The 13866-nt window shown below is 41.5% G+C and overlaps 1 protein-coding gene across 1 annotated transcript in view; it reads left to right on the forward strand.

The window, feature by feature from the left end:
• Positions 1–3186: 3186 nt before the first annotated feature.
• LOC124552402 (5'-3' exoribonuclease 1) overlaps positions 3187–13866 on the forward strand; it is a 183738-nt gene continuing 173058 nt past the window's right edge. The window contains exons 1-3 of the mRNA XM_047126666.1: positions 3187–3349; positions 3660–3791; positions 9173–9267. Of these exons, the coding sequence (XP_046982622.1) occupies positions 3275–3349; positions 3660–3791; positions 9173–9267 (302 nt within the window). The 5' untranslated portion in view covers positions 3187–3274. The remainder of the gene's footprint in view (positions 3350–3659; positions 3792–9172; positions 9268–13866) is intronic.

A 13866-nucleotide genomic window follows, 5' to 3' on the forward strand; every position in this document is an offset into this window, starting at 1 on the left:
CGGTGCAGTACAGCGGCTTCGGTGATATCTTCTCGGAGACTCTACTATAGCGCTTGCCATTAGCAGCGGACGAAGACTGGTCTGCCTTTGACCGGCCGGGCCTATATAGTGAGCTGGAGCCAATAGAAACCCGGCGTAGGAATCCGTGGTCGGATATGTCGGGGCGACCTCTGCAAGGAAAGGTTCCTATTAATCGACTGGAATCTTCGGCGTGTTTACCTGATGTCTTCGCCTGTTTGACTGTTGGTTTGGTTCCCTCATAGCGTAGCTGTTATGCGGTGCTGCCTGCCATTTAGGGGAACCCGATAGCAGACAGTACACATATTATTTATGTGTCATGTATTAATAATAATTATGGTTTGTGTTACAGGTTTCTAGCTACAGGGGAGAGTTTCATGTCCCTTGGATATGGTTTTTGGACATCACCAAGCTACGTGAGCATCATAGTTCGTGAAACAGTAGAAGTTATGTGCCAACACTTGGCACCTATCTTCCTGCCTCCTCCATCTCGAGAATCTTTCAGGGAAGGTGCGAAAGAATTCTACACTCTTTGGGGTTTCCCTAACTGCTGTGCTGCGATTGATGGGAAACATATAAGGATACAGTGCCCTGGAAAAAGTGGTTCCCTTTTCTGGAATTACAAAGGGCACTTCTCCATCGTACTTTTGGCATTGGTTGATGTGAACTGTAAATTCGTTGCGACAGACGTAGGTTCATATGGGAAGGAAGGAGACAGTGGCATATTTAATAAGTCGGCAGTGGGGAAAATGATCATGAAAGGAGATGTGTTTCCAGCAGATGAAGAGCTTCCATTAACTTAAATCAAGATGCCATTTGTTATAGCAGGCGACGAGGCATTCCTCTTGCGAAAGCATATTCTCAAGCCGTACACTTGGTCATCTGCCCAGCAAGATAAATCAAAAGCGACCTTCAACAATAAATTGTCACGAGCGCGCCGGGTTTCTGAAAACGCTTTTGGACTTCTGTGTCAGGTATTTCGAGTGTTCTACACAACTCTGAATCTGCAACCTAACACATGTGATAAACTCGTTACAGCTTGTTGCTGTCTACACAATTTCCTCAGGGATGCCTATTTAGAAAAAAGAGGACGACCTTTTTATGAACTTGACCATGACATGAGTTTACCACAGAACATTATTCCCCTGCCCCGAACAGGAGGATTCTACCAAGCTGAAGGGTTTCAGGTACGAGATACATTTAAGAATTACTTCTGTGAACCTACAAATCCATGATTACAACCTGGAAAAGAACTAAGGCTCAAATAAAGGAAATAAAGTATTGCTACTACTCGTAACGACTATTGTTGTAATCGTTTGGAGACAGAAAGAATGGAAGCATTGTTGTAGCCTCCATACTGTACAATTTGTCACAGTAGGAAAAAAACATAAATAAATGAATGTGTATATGCAAAACATTTACCATCTTTTTTCATTGCTTCTCCTATCTTCTTCCACACCTTATCCTTTGCCATCACATTTCTGAAATCTGTATGCTTATGATTGTACAGTATTGAGTAGCTGCTCACATACTCCACTAACTGTTCGTCGTCGTCATCGTGAAAAACCTTTCTTCGACACAGCGCGTCGTTGATTTCTGCAGTCGTCACACACCTGGCAGTCGGGGCCCAACTGCTTGACTGCTTCTGCAGCGGACGAGACGCGGCAGTCGCGATGACGTCACGACCGCTGACTGCCGAGCAGTTACGACGACAAATGTTCCGTTGCTTTGCCGCAACTGCCCGCAGTCATTGCCAGCCTCTACGGCTGGCAGTTGCAGTGGTGGGTCTAGGGTCCCTGTACATGGGAGACAGGGGCTAGAGAGGAGTCAGGGTATTACCCTATCCCCCTAACCAACAAGTTCAAGGCGCTGCTTTTAATTAAAACTGAGTCTGAGAGATTCACTTTGCCTGTTGAGGTACCAACTGTCTTGTGTCAAGGGGAGACAAATGCAAAAGGGTACTGGTAAAGTTCTATTAATTGTCAGCACTAAAAATGGCAACCCTTAGGGAAATAGCAGCACGGGTTGAGAGGTATCACGTTGTGCATTCAGTGTGGATGCCTGCAGGTCTTACAATTAGCAACTTGCTGAAAGTGGCTGTTCTGGCAGCCATAGAGTTTGAAGAGTATTTCAACTGGCATCTATGGAGGGTACATTAGCATATCTTTTTTCTTTGTAAATATATGTTGTGTATACTTGTTTTCTGATTTGTTCTACATCCTTGAGATCTCCTCACTAAGGCTCTGTGAAACGAAAAGTACCGTACATCTAATTCATTTTAATCTTTGTTGACTTCGTCAACCCATACCCGAACAGGCAAATTGTCACCAACATAACCCACAGCCCTAACCGTCGGGTCACCCTACACATCATCAGAAAGAATGATGTTGGAACTTAAACTATGAATAGGATTGCCGAAAATGAAAAACGCGATAGAAAGTACGAGGAACGGAAGAATATACCGGATACCTACATGAAAATGTTGACAGTGAAATTCATTGCAATTACACAGATTACGAGCATTTACTTAGTGCTTGAACACAGCATTCAACAATGCTGTGATGTTTACGAAGAATAACACTGGTAGACTATGTGGCTAAACATTAACCGTTGCGGAGCGTTCGATATGACCAACCAAAACGGTACACTCCTCGGTTCAAAATTTACTTTCAGGGAGAAACAAATGTCCGTTTTGTACATAAAACCCGCCTTTTTCTTGCTGAAATGTATTGCATTTGTTTCAGACGCGTTTCGCCTTTTACTTGAAGTCATCTTCAGTGGAATAGTTATTCGATTGTTTTAGCTGGCATCTGCATTTCCTCTCATCTGGTCACATGCTAGACTAGAGGATGCACTGTAACTTCACTTACAAAACACAAGCATATTTTCCTTATACTTCGTAAGTGAAGTTATAGTGCGACCACCAGCATGTGGCCTACTCAGAGTAAGCGCAGAGCCAACCAAAATTCCACTGAAAATGTCTTAAAGTAAAAGGCGAGTCGCATCTGAAACAAATAAAATACATTGCAGCGAGAAAAAGACGGTTTTTACTTACAAAACGAATATTTCTGTGATTGCTGCGGATGGACGCGAAAACAAACTCGTTGTTGAAAGAAACGTCATTCAAATAACCGTTGATTCAGCTAATGTTGGCTATCTTGCTCTTACAGTGAATCGTTGAAAATGTGGAATATAAACAGTTGTGTAAGCAGCTGATATTGTGGTGTTGTAGCGTTTTAAATTTTAGTAGAAAAAAATGGGTGTCCCTAAGTTTTTTAGATGGATTAGTGAAAGATACCCTTGTCTAAGCGAAATTGTGAAGGAGTACCAGGTAGGATCATAATTTAGAAGAAATGTAATGTGTTTTCGTTACGTTGTTTAGGTTATCAGAAATTTGTAAATAATGTATTTATTCGCGTAGTGCACTGACAAATTGAAATTTTCTTCTTCGAAGTGTTATTCGTATCGGTGAACGGACATTTATTTTCTGTTAATAACAGAAAGTATTGAATTTCAATCATAACTTGGCACTGTAGCCATGAATACCTGAACTTGTCGATGTTTTGTTTTAGTTGAACTTAATACTTTGGCAATCCTAGTGACATTATTTTGTTTTGCATATATTTGCCTCTGTTTTGCAGATACCAGATTTTGACAACTTATATCTTGACATGAATGGAATCATTCACACATGCTCACACCCAAATGACTTTGATCCTCATTTTCGGATTACAGAAGAGAAAATATTTAAAGATATATTCCATTATATCGAGGTAAGTTTCTGTTTATTGTTCTATATCGTGACTCTGGTTTACCTTTTATAATCAATGTTTTTATTATTGTAGATTGTGCAATCGCATGTAAATCATCAAACATTTCTACCTACTTTTTTTGTGGTGTTCCTATGCTGTACAACTTCTGTTCATAGCTGCGCATATTAACTATTAATAACAGATGTTATTGGATTTGGATAAATATTAAAGAAACCAGTAGGCTTTTGTATTTACTACCAATGTTTGTTTCACAAATGTTCCGGTTGTTTTGTAGGTGCAAATTTACAGTTTTTGTCCCCTTGATTTCCACTGGTGCATATCGTTTTAGGGTGCACATTATGTATTGCTTCGTTTTCTGTGCATTTTAAAGAAATGTGATACCATTTTTACATCATGTGATTTCTGACAGACCTTCTTTGGTGACGTATTGTGTTGTAGTCAATATGTGATGCAAAGTGCATCATTCTGTCATACATTACGTATTGACACAGTCAAGTGTTTTCTTGCTTTTCTGCAATAATTTTTGTTCAGTTTTTCGATAATTTGCGGAGGTTAGAGAAGATAAACTCCTTTGCCAAGATCGCTAGTAATAATCTTTATTCTTGTTAAACTGTCCATTGAGATCTGAAGGTGGTAACTCCTACCCATATGGGCTCTCAACAGTGCTGACTAAGGCTCCCCACCGGATGGAGATATCAACTAGGGAGTCCAGAATACAACTACAGCCATCCTTTCTGCAGCTGAATTGGTGATCTTCTATTCCTTCCTGACAGAAGATATTACATTAGTAGTAATCAGAAATTGCAGAGGCCATTAGAGATTGTAGGCGGGTTCTCAAATACCATAAGCAGCATCTATCAATGGAGCACTCCACTGCCTTTAAGTGGCTTCATGCCCCTGGCCCAACACATAATAAAATGACAGAAGTGCAAATCACGTATCTCTCCTTCATAGGTTTGGGCAAAGATCAGATGTCTCTGCAGAGACCAGACACCTGCAAGTATATGTGATACTACCTTGAATAGCAATGTCTACGTGGACCCAGACTCTGTCACCGAACATTTTGCCCTGCAGTATTCTTGAGCCACAGCGTCTGAGAATTATTAACATGCCTTTCATGTCCTATAACAGTGGGTGGAGCAAAAGCAGTTATCTTTTACTGCATGCCACCTGGAGCCGCATAATGCTCCATTCTGTGAATGGGAATTCGTTAGTGTCCTAGCCCACTCCCTTGATACAGCCCCACGGTCAGATCACATCCACAACCAACTGATCAAATACTTATCGGTGGATTGTCAGTGTCATATCCTTGCCATCTTTAATTGCATCTGGAGCGAGGGCAGGTTTCCATCGCAGTCATAAGAAAGTATCATCATCCCAGTACTGAAACGGGATAAGCACTCTCTATAGGTGAACTGTTATGGCCAAATTAGCCACACCAATGTTCTCTGCAAGTTGCTTGCACAGCTGATGAGCCAGCGACTGTGTTGACTCCTTGAACCTCAAGGTTTTCTGGCTCCGTCCCAGGCTGTTCAGCTACTGATAATCTGGTTTACCTAGAGTCTGCCTTCTAGGACTTCTTATCACACTGTACTTTCTGGGTTCGAGTTGGTGCTTCCCACTGTAAACCCTCCCCCCCCCCCCCCCTTCCCGTATCCAAGAGAATGAGGCCTGCAGGGCTTTCTACTGAGTGTCCCTCTCTTTCTAGTAGCCAACAACAGTTTAGCAGCTGTTGTGGGGTCCTCAGCATTACTCTCCTTATATACTGACGACTTTTGCCTTTACTATTGCTCCTTTAGTGTGGGTATCACTGAACATCAACTGAAAGGTGCCATATGAAAGGTGCCGCCATGGTCCCTCACTCAAGGCTTTCAGTTTTCAGTCACCAAGAATTGTGCCATGCAGTTCCGTCAACATCATACCATTCACCCACAACCTAACCTTTACTTTGATGACCAACTGCTCAGTGTGATGGAGACTTATTGCTTTTTATGACTGGTCTTCGATGCCCGGTTGATGTTGATTCTCCATCTTCGCCAGCTTAAGCGAAAGTGCTGGCTGCACCTTAATACATTTCGCTGCCCGAGTAACATCGGATGGGGTGCAGATTGCACTACCCTTCTGCAGCTTTACAATGCCCTGATACAGTTCTGACTTCATTGTTAGAGTCTGGCATACGGTTCAGCATCACCCTCAGCATTGCGGATAATTGGTCTGATACACCACTGTGGGGTTCAACTTGTGACAGGAGCCTTTCAAACTAGCCCTGTGAACAACTTACTTGTGGAGGTCGCGGTCCCTCCATTGTCGATCAGGCAACAACAAAAGCTTGTCAAGTATACTGTACACATTCCTTAAGCATCTGAACTACCATCTCCTCTCTCCAAACATGGAAATCCATCTCCCACAGCAGCAATCCAGATCAGGGATTATGATCGCAATCCACATCCAGCCCTCCCTCTCTGTATACCAGTTGATTCCTCTGCAACACGTCCTCCAGGCCCACTCCTGTACACCTCCATGGTGCATCCCTTGGCCACAGCTTTGTGTTGACCTATCACAGGGTCCGAAAGACTCAGTTCAGCCCGAGGCCCCCCCACCATCAATTTTTCTCCATCCTTGGTGCATCCTGAGTTTCAGAAGTAGTTTACACTGATGGCTCGATGGTTGCTGATCATGTGGCCCCGCATATACTCATGCCGGACATACTGAACTGAGCTCCTTGCTGGAGGGCTGTAGTGTTTCCACTGTGGAGATGGTTGCCTCTCTCGTGCTCTTGAGCATACTCGTTCCTCCACCGGTGAGTCCTTTGTCAGCCACAGTGAATCCTTGAGCAGTTTGCAAGCTCTTGACCAGTGTTACCCTTGCCATTCTTTGGTCTTGGCTATCCAGTATGCCTCATATGCCCTTGAACAGTGTGGATGCCCAGTGACCTTTGTCTGGATCTTGAGCCACATTGAGATCACAGGGAATGAACTCGCTGATAAATTCACCTAAATGGCTACCACTAAGCTGACTCTTGAGATTGATATTTCCAGAAGCAGACCTCCGATCGTTATTACCCCATCATTTTTTACAGTTCTGGATATGGAATGGTCATTCTGACTTCACCAAACAAACTATGGGTGATAAAGGAGACTATGAAGCTATTGGGATCCCCTTTCACAATGACTCTGCCGGCTCTGCATCATCCATACTTGGCTGACTCTTGGTCATCTCCTTAATCGCGAATACCCATGGTTCTGTTGTTGTGGTTCCTGTTTGATGGTGGTGCACATTTTGTTAGACTGTCCCAACCTAGCCGCCCTGTGGTGTACACTCGATCTCCCTGACTCACTGCTCTTGGTGTTAGGAGGCGATGCCTCCGTGGCTAACTTAGTTTTACATTTTATTCGTGAAGAGGGCTTTTACCCCTTTCTATAAGGGAGAGCTACTTTACCTATTAGCCCATTGAGGGGTTGGCAGAGCACTCTGCTGCCACCTTTTACTTTTCCTCCCTCCCCTCTCTTGTGGTCTGTTCAACTTGTTTTTCTTATGTTTATCTGTGCTTCTCTTGCCCAATCCTTGTTGCTAGTCTTTCCTAGGCAGTTTCTGAGTGGGGCACCTCTGGTAACTGGTGGTGGGCGTATTCTGTTTTTAGGTGCTTCTGAGTGCTCTCTAGGTAGGGTACCTTGCCTGCCTTTCTTCCTATATCCTCTTCTTCTTCTATTGTGTCCCTTGTCTAGCCTTTGTTGACCTTTGGTAGACCGTGGAAATTTTCTTCCCCTGGGTCTTGCGAGCTAGGCCATCTCTGATGTGCACTCATGTAGACCTGTTTGTTTAATGAAACAGGGACAACCTAGTAAGCTGGTCCCTTTAATCACCCAGCCAACCAAACCCAACAAATGTGATTTTATAAAAATAACTAAAATTGTTGTTAGGGTGCATATTTTATGCTAGCTGGTTTTTGATGAATCTGCCTTTTTGATGATGTCGTGAGACAAATCAGCTGAGTGCTACCAGCAAGTTCAATATTTTCACAGAATTTCTGCATGTTAGCTTCATGCAGACAATATAGGCCACATCGAGAAGGTAGTTGATTCTCCCAGAGTGAGTTTTTGCAAAACTATTAAGTATTACATCAATTGTGGATATTTTAATAATACATTGTAGCAGAGAATTGTTTATTTTCTTTTATTTTTTACTGAAAATGTTACAACTTAGCAGGCAGAATGTTTATTCTTGTTGTAATGCCTAGACTTACTCATGGCAAGAAGTTTAATAATATCTCACCTCATTTTTTGGAAGTATATCCAGCTGTAAAGATACTTTTATGCTTCCTTCGTCTACTTATGTTCAGTATAGAAGGAAGTTGCAGCCGTAACAGATAGCATTGCAGTGTAGAATACTAAGCTTCATCTTGCTGATATAGTCCAACCAGAAGAGAAATGGGCTTCAGGACGTGTGGCTCCCGATGAGTGATGTATGGAGCTGACAAACTCCACAATGTGTTACATGTAGTCAAAATTGACATTCAGCCTGATACTGACAAGAGGTTAATGCTATTTCTCACGTAAATACCATTGACTGGAAATTAAAGAAAGGTGTTCCAGTATGGTATTGCATGTAGCTAAAGTGCAGGTTATGATATGTGTCAATATTTCCACTGAAACATATAACAATGGCTACCAGGGTGTTAGATTTAACACCTGAGACGTATAGTTTAGTGAAAATTTGGAAAATATAAAGTAGGTACAAAATGTTTAATGTGGGTTGTTATATTGCCTAATTGTTTGATATATTTCTCACTTTTTGACCAATTTATCAAGTGGTAAGTCACCATTGCCATGTCAGTTGTGACACCAGTGGGGGTGGGGGAACAGATTGTGTAATGTACTTGTATTTTAGCACTTTTATTTTCTCATCAGATTGGCGGACACTCATTCCATCCCCCTTCCTCCCTTCAAATTTCTACGTCAGGAGGAAAAAGATTATATTGCACGCAATTTAGCAGTTCCTGTCCTACTTGTATAAGGGGCGTTTGAAAAGAAATGAGTCGGAGGCATTATTACAGAAACCACTACCTATAAGTTAGAAGTATTGACCCTGGCTGTTGAAACACATGCCCCATTGTGACGCAAGGCTGTGAATGGCTCTCTCATAAAATTCCCAGGGCTGTGTTGTTAACCAGTTCCGCACGTACAGCTGGAGCATCAGTTTGCTTTTTGAATGAGAAAACAACCCACTTTTCATTGCAGAACATATGAAAGTCGTATTGAAATGTTTTTAGTCGAAAAGAAAACTACCTTACCATTATGCAAAAAGTATGTACTGCTTCAGATAATAATGTGTGTTTTTATATTGAATTTATTGAACTTAATTCTGTTTTTCTGTTGTTCTAGGTATTGTTTCGTATGATCAAACCAAAGAAACTATTCTTCCTAGCTGTGGATGGTGTAGCCCCTAGAGCAAAGATGAACCAGCAGCGTGGACGAAGGTTTGTCTAGTTATTACATTTTAAGGAATGTTACAAGGTAGAAAATGCTGGAAAGTAGGAGAGGACTAATAACAAGTGGAATTACTTGGTTGTCATTTGCTGCAGCTGTAGGTATCGCTCACATCAAACGGGGGTCTGATTTGAAATGCAGACCCATGGGTCACCGTGTAAAGCCCACCTTTACACTCAAGCGAACACGAGTGAATGCACATTCACAACCGATACACACGGGGTTTGCTTTCACATACCTTTATTGAATTGTACCTGCAAATACGCATTTGCACTAGAGTAAACGGAAGGAAAAAGCATTCAACGTGTTTTGGTTTTTGGTGCTAAAACATTGTTCCTATAAATATGCTTAACCAGGAACATACAACTAGGTTTATTGTGTATAATGAGCACACTGATGGATGTGGAAGCAAAATGGCAGACACACATAAAAATATGAGTGTCTGAATTTTTGCACAGGCATGAAAGAAGCGGTGGTTGGGCTCTGATTAGTGATTTGCAGCTGCAACCATCACTTGCTTTATTCCAAAACTTCACCCACATGTCGGTGGACAATTTTCATCTTCTTATAACTGCAACTGAACCAATGGGCACAAATTATTGATGATCCATATCAGTAGAAGACAGGCCAGCACTAACCCTGCATTTCTTAGCTCAAATATCTATGTGGTATATCAACCGCATCTGTTTTCCAAATAATTCCTGAAGTATGTAGTGCCTTATGTGAAACACCCGCAGTTTTATAAAGGTAAATGCAAGGGAAATACAGTCATTAAAAATGAGTGATGTAATGTAAAAATGTACAAGAAACAACAGGGAAAAAAATTTTCATTTATTCTGTTCCTGTATTTAAATTTTCTAAAATTGTGACATTAAGACAGATACTTTGAATGTAAACCACTGGAACGATGAGGTCTTATGTGTATTCTTGTTTTACATTAACCTAAGCTGTCTGTTTATTTCAATGACCTTCATTTCTCTTAAAGCAGATAAAAAAAAATCAGGACACTGATGATACCAGAAAGTTTGTGGACCACATTATCTGTCACTTACGCAGGATCTGTAGATGTGGAGAGGGAGAAAGAGTATATTGTATCACAGCAGTTTGAAGGCAAACCATTTGGAATTACATTTTTCGACCCCACCCATTCCCAATGCTGTATGTTGTTTAGGCCTTTCACACCTAAGAGAAGATAGTAGTGAGTTAATTTTGTCCTTAACTTCACCTGTTGGCACTGCCAGCACTTCAGCAATTTCTCACCAAGCATTTTCATTTATTTATTATTTTTTAATTTTATTTTTTCAGTGTATTTCCACTTTGGATCTTTAGGATTCCACAATCACCTGCGGGATCTGTATTCTTCTGTCTACAGAAGCACTGTTTCACCACAAAAACACTTACAATAAACAACTCCAACAATAGTTCACATGGAAAAAAAAAACAACACAGCACACTGCAGGAAAACAAGCGCACTGTGTCTGCCATTGAAGCAAGCATTGAAATGGAGAGGACAGGAACTTCCTTTGATAGTTTGCTTTAAAACAGACGCCCAACAGTTCACAGGGGAATACTTGCGAATGCGACCCGCACATGGCTGAATGCCATGCACTAAGCGTGTAAACCAGAGAGAATTCTCATTCGCTGTTGCATGTTTGCTTTGGTGTAAAGGGCTTAAGTGAATTTGTACAGACACATATTGCAAGAACTCGCTCCTGGTAACCACACATGTTGTAGAAATATGGTGTTCTGTATGACCACAGAAGTTCCTCACAGGAAGTTGCGCATTAATAAATTTGTCAGAGTGACTTACTGAACAGGTTGGTGGTGTAAGGTGGCACCAGTTGTGGCATATTGTCCTGTAATTGTAATGAAATAGCTGTTGTGACATAGTGCTGTCCAAAGAGTGCTCAAAGAAATAATGAAATGTATAACAAATATTTGAGAGAGTAGAGGATATCATCTTCCTACAAATAACATATTTTGTGTCATATACTCATCATTAAAATGGTAGCAACTTTAATTGTAAACACATTCTGTTGTTTATAGCTGGTGAGGACACAAACTTTTTCACCCCTAGTGTCTGAACGCAATTCAGCCCAGTTCTTAACCCTCACAGTGGATAGTGCAAATGGTTAGCTACAAGCTCTTTTTAAAAAGTTCAGGGTGTTTTTAATGTATTAATTATGGCCACATATGACACTGATACATCTTCAGCATGAGGACAACACTGTTTGCATGAGTTACAGGAGAACTTGTTATAGTACTGATGTCAGCTGGCCAATCTCAGGAGTTAACACAGTATAGGGTGAGGCAGCTAAGCAAAATGCGTAACTTGTAAACATATCGAGCTGCAGTTTTCGCTAAATTATGCGGCAAGTATGGTGAATTTTGTGACGTACAAAAGTTATTTGAAAAATTTATGTCTGCCTTTTTATGACGCCAACTGTTTTTGTAAATGGACTGTGTTGTTTTTTTTTTTCTGCAGCATTGAAATAGTCTTTGGAAGAAGACATCAGGGACATGACATGTGGAACTGGATCAAATAGTTGCAAGCTGTCCCGCTGTAAGAAGAGTATGTCCCATAATGTTTACCCTACTGTACCAAATGTAATCAGATGTGTGATTAAGTACGGTTCATCTGTTTACTTGTATGCTTGAAGCCTGTCAGGCTGTGCTTTATTGTTGTAGCAACTCAAAAACTTACTAAAGAAGCTATTTTGTGACTCACAATGAATATGCCTGTCAGGAAAGGGTGTATGGTTTTCATTTTTGGCAAATATCATCAAGTTGTTGCAGCATAGCTGTTGTGTGCAGGAAAGTATACTGATTGTACCAAACTTTCACAATCAGCCCCTTATCATTTAGCTACAGTATAGCAGGTCAACTACTGGAAGCAGTTAATTCCATAAATTATCTGGGAGTACACATTAGGAGTGATTTAAAATGGAATGATTATATAAAGTTGATCGTTGGTAAAGCAGGTGCCACACTGAGATTCACTGGAAGAATCCTAAGGAAATGTAATCCAAAAACAAAGGAAGTAGGTTACAGTACACTTGTTCGCCCGCTGCTTGAATACTGCTCAGCAGTGTGGGACCCGTACCAGATACGGTTGATAGAAGAGATTGAGAAGATCCAACGGAGAGCAGCGCGCTTCGTTACAGGATCATTTAGTAATCGCGAAAGCGTTACGGAGATGATAGATAAACTCCAGTGGAAGACTCTGCAGGAGAGACGCTCAGTAGCTCGGTACGGGCTTTTGTTGAAGTTTCGAGAACATACCTTCACGGAGGAGTCAAGCAGTATATTGCTCCCTCCTACGTATATCTCGCAAAGAGACCATGAGGATAAAATCAGAGAGATTAGAGCCCACACAGAGGCATGCCGACAATCCTCCTTTCCACGAACAACACGAGACTGGAATAGAAGGGAGAACCGATAGAGGTACTCAAGGTATCCTCCGCCACACACCGTCAGGTGGCTTGTGGAGTATGGATGTAGATGTAGAATCAGCCCTTTCAAACATTGTATGAAGTTTCAAAGAAGAAAGAAGAATAAAATATACCAACAAGAAAGAACAGCAACTGATGAGATAAATGCAACTAACGTTGTCGCAGCAGTAACATGCTATCCACATGGCACTGTGAAGCAGCTTGGAATGTGCAAATGGGATCCGCCAAAGGTGTGTGTTGCAAATTGTGCAAACCCATTTCATCCTCCACATTTTGCTCTACCAACGGCTTTTGACAAGCTTTCAAAATTGAACACAGTTTTCTGTAGGGTGTGTACAAAAACTGCAAAGTGACATGGTAGTGTTTATGGATGAAACATTTTTTACAGATTGAGACCAAATCAATCTTTGCAAAAGCATTACTGATCAGCTGAAAATGTACAGTTGTCAACTGAAACATATTAAAGACCACATTGGTCTGTCGATATTTGGTGCAGGTTTACAAGAATTATGACATTGGTCCCTGCTTTCGTGATGGGAATCCAATAGCCTCAAGTATCTGTAGTTTCTAACAGCAGTATTATGAAGAGGGAGGATTGCTACTCGCCATGCAGAGGAGAGTCAAGTCACAGGCACGCAACAGGAAGACTGCTATGCATGCTGAACAGATAAGCTGTCACATAAGGCTATCCATGTAGTACCAATATGATAGATGTCTCGCTCTTTCCACACGTGAATGAGCGACATTCCATAAATAATGCAACACATTCGGTCGGAAGAACTGGAATTTCTTGAGTGACATTGAAAAATATTCCTGCTTAAGCCCCTATAGTTTCATGAAGTTCCGATAGGTAGTGGCACTACACATAGCCTTCAAAATGTTGTCTGTAACAGAGGTGTGTTCCAAGCAGAGAGGTGTCATTGAGTTTCTTTCGATGGAGCATTGTAGATATTCATAGATGCTTGCAGAATGTCTACGGAGATGTAGCAGTGAACAAAAGCACGGCAAGGCATTTGTCATCATCGCAACGGGATCACTCGGACTTGTCTGATCTCCCATGTCCCGGTCAGCTGAATGCAGCTGTGACTCCTGCAATGTTGGAACATGCAGACAGTCTCATTCAAAGTGATTGACAAA

The sequence above is a fragment of the Schistocerca americana genome, chromosome 10, assembly GCF_021461395.2.
Source record: "Schistocerca americana isolate TAMUIC-IGC-003095 chromosome 10, iqSchAmer2.1, whole genome shotgun sequence".
In the NCBI taxonomy this organism is placed as follows: Eukaryota; Metazoa; Arthropoda; class Insecta; order Orthoptera; family Acrididae; genus Schistocerca; species Schistocerca americana.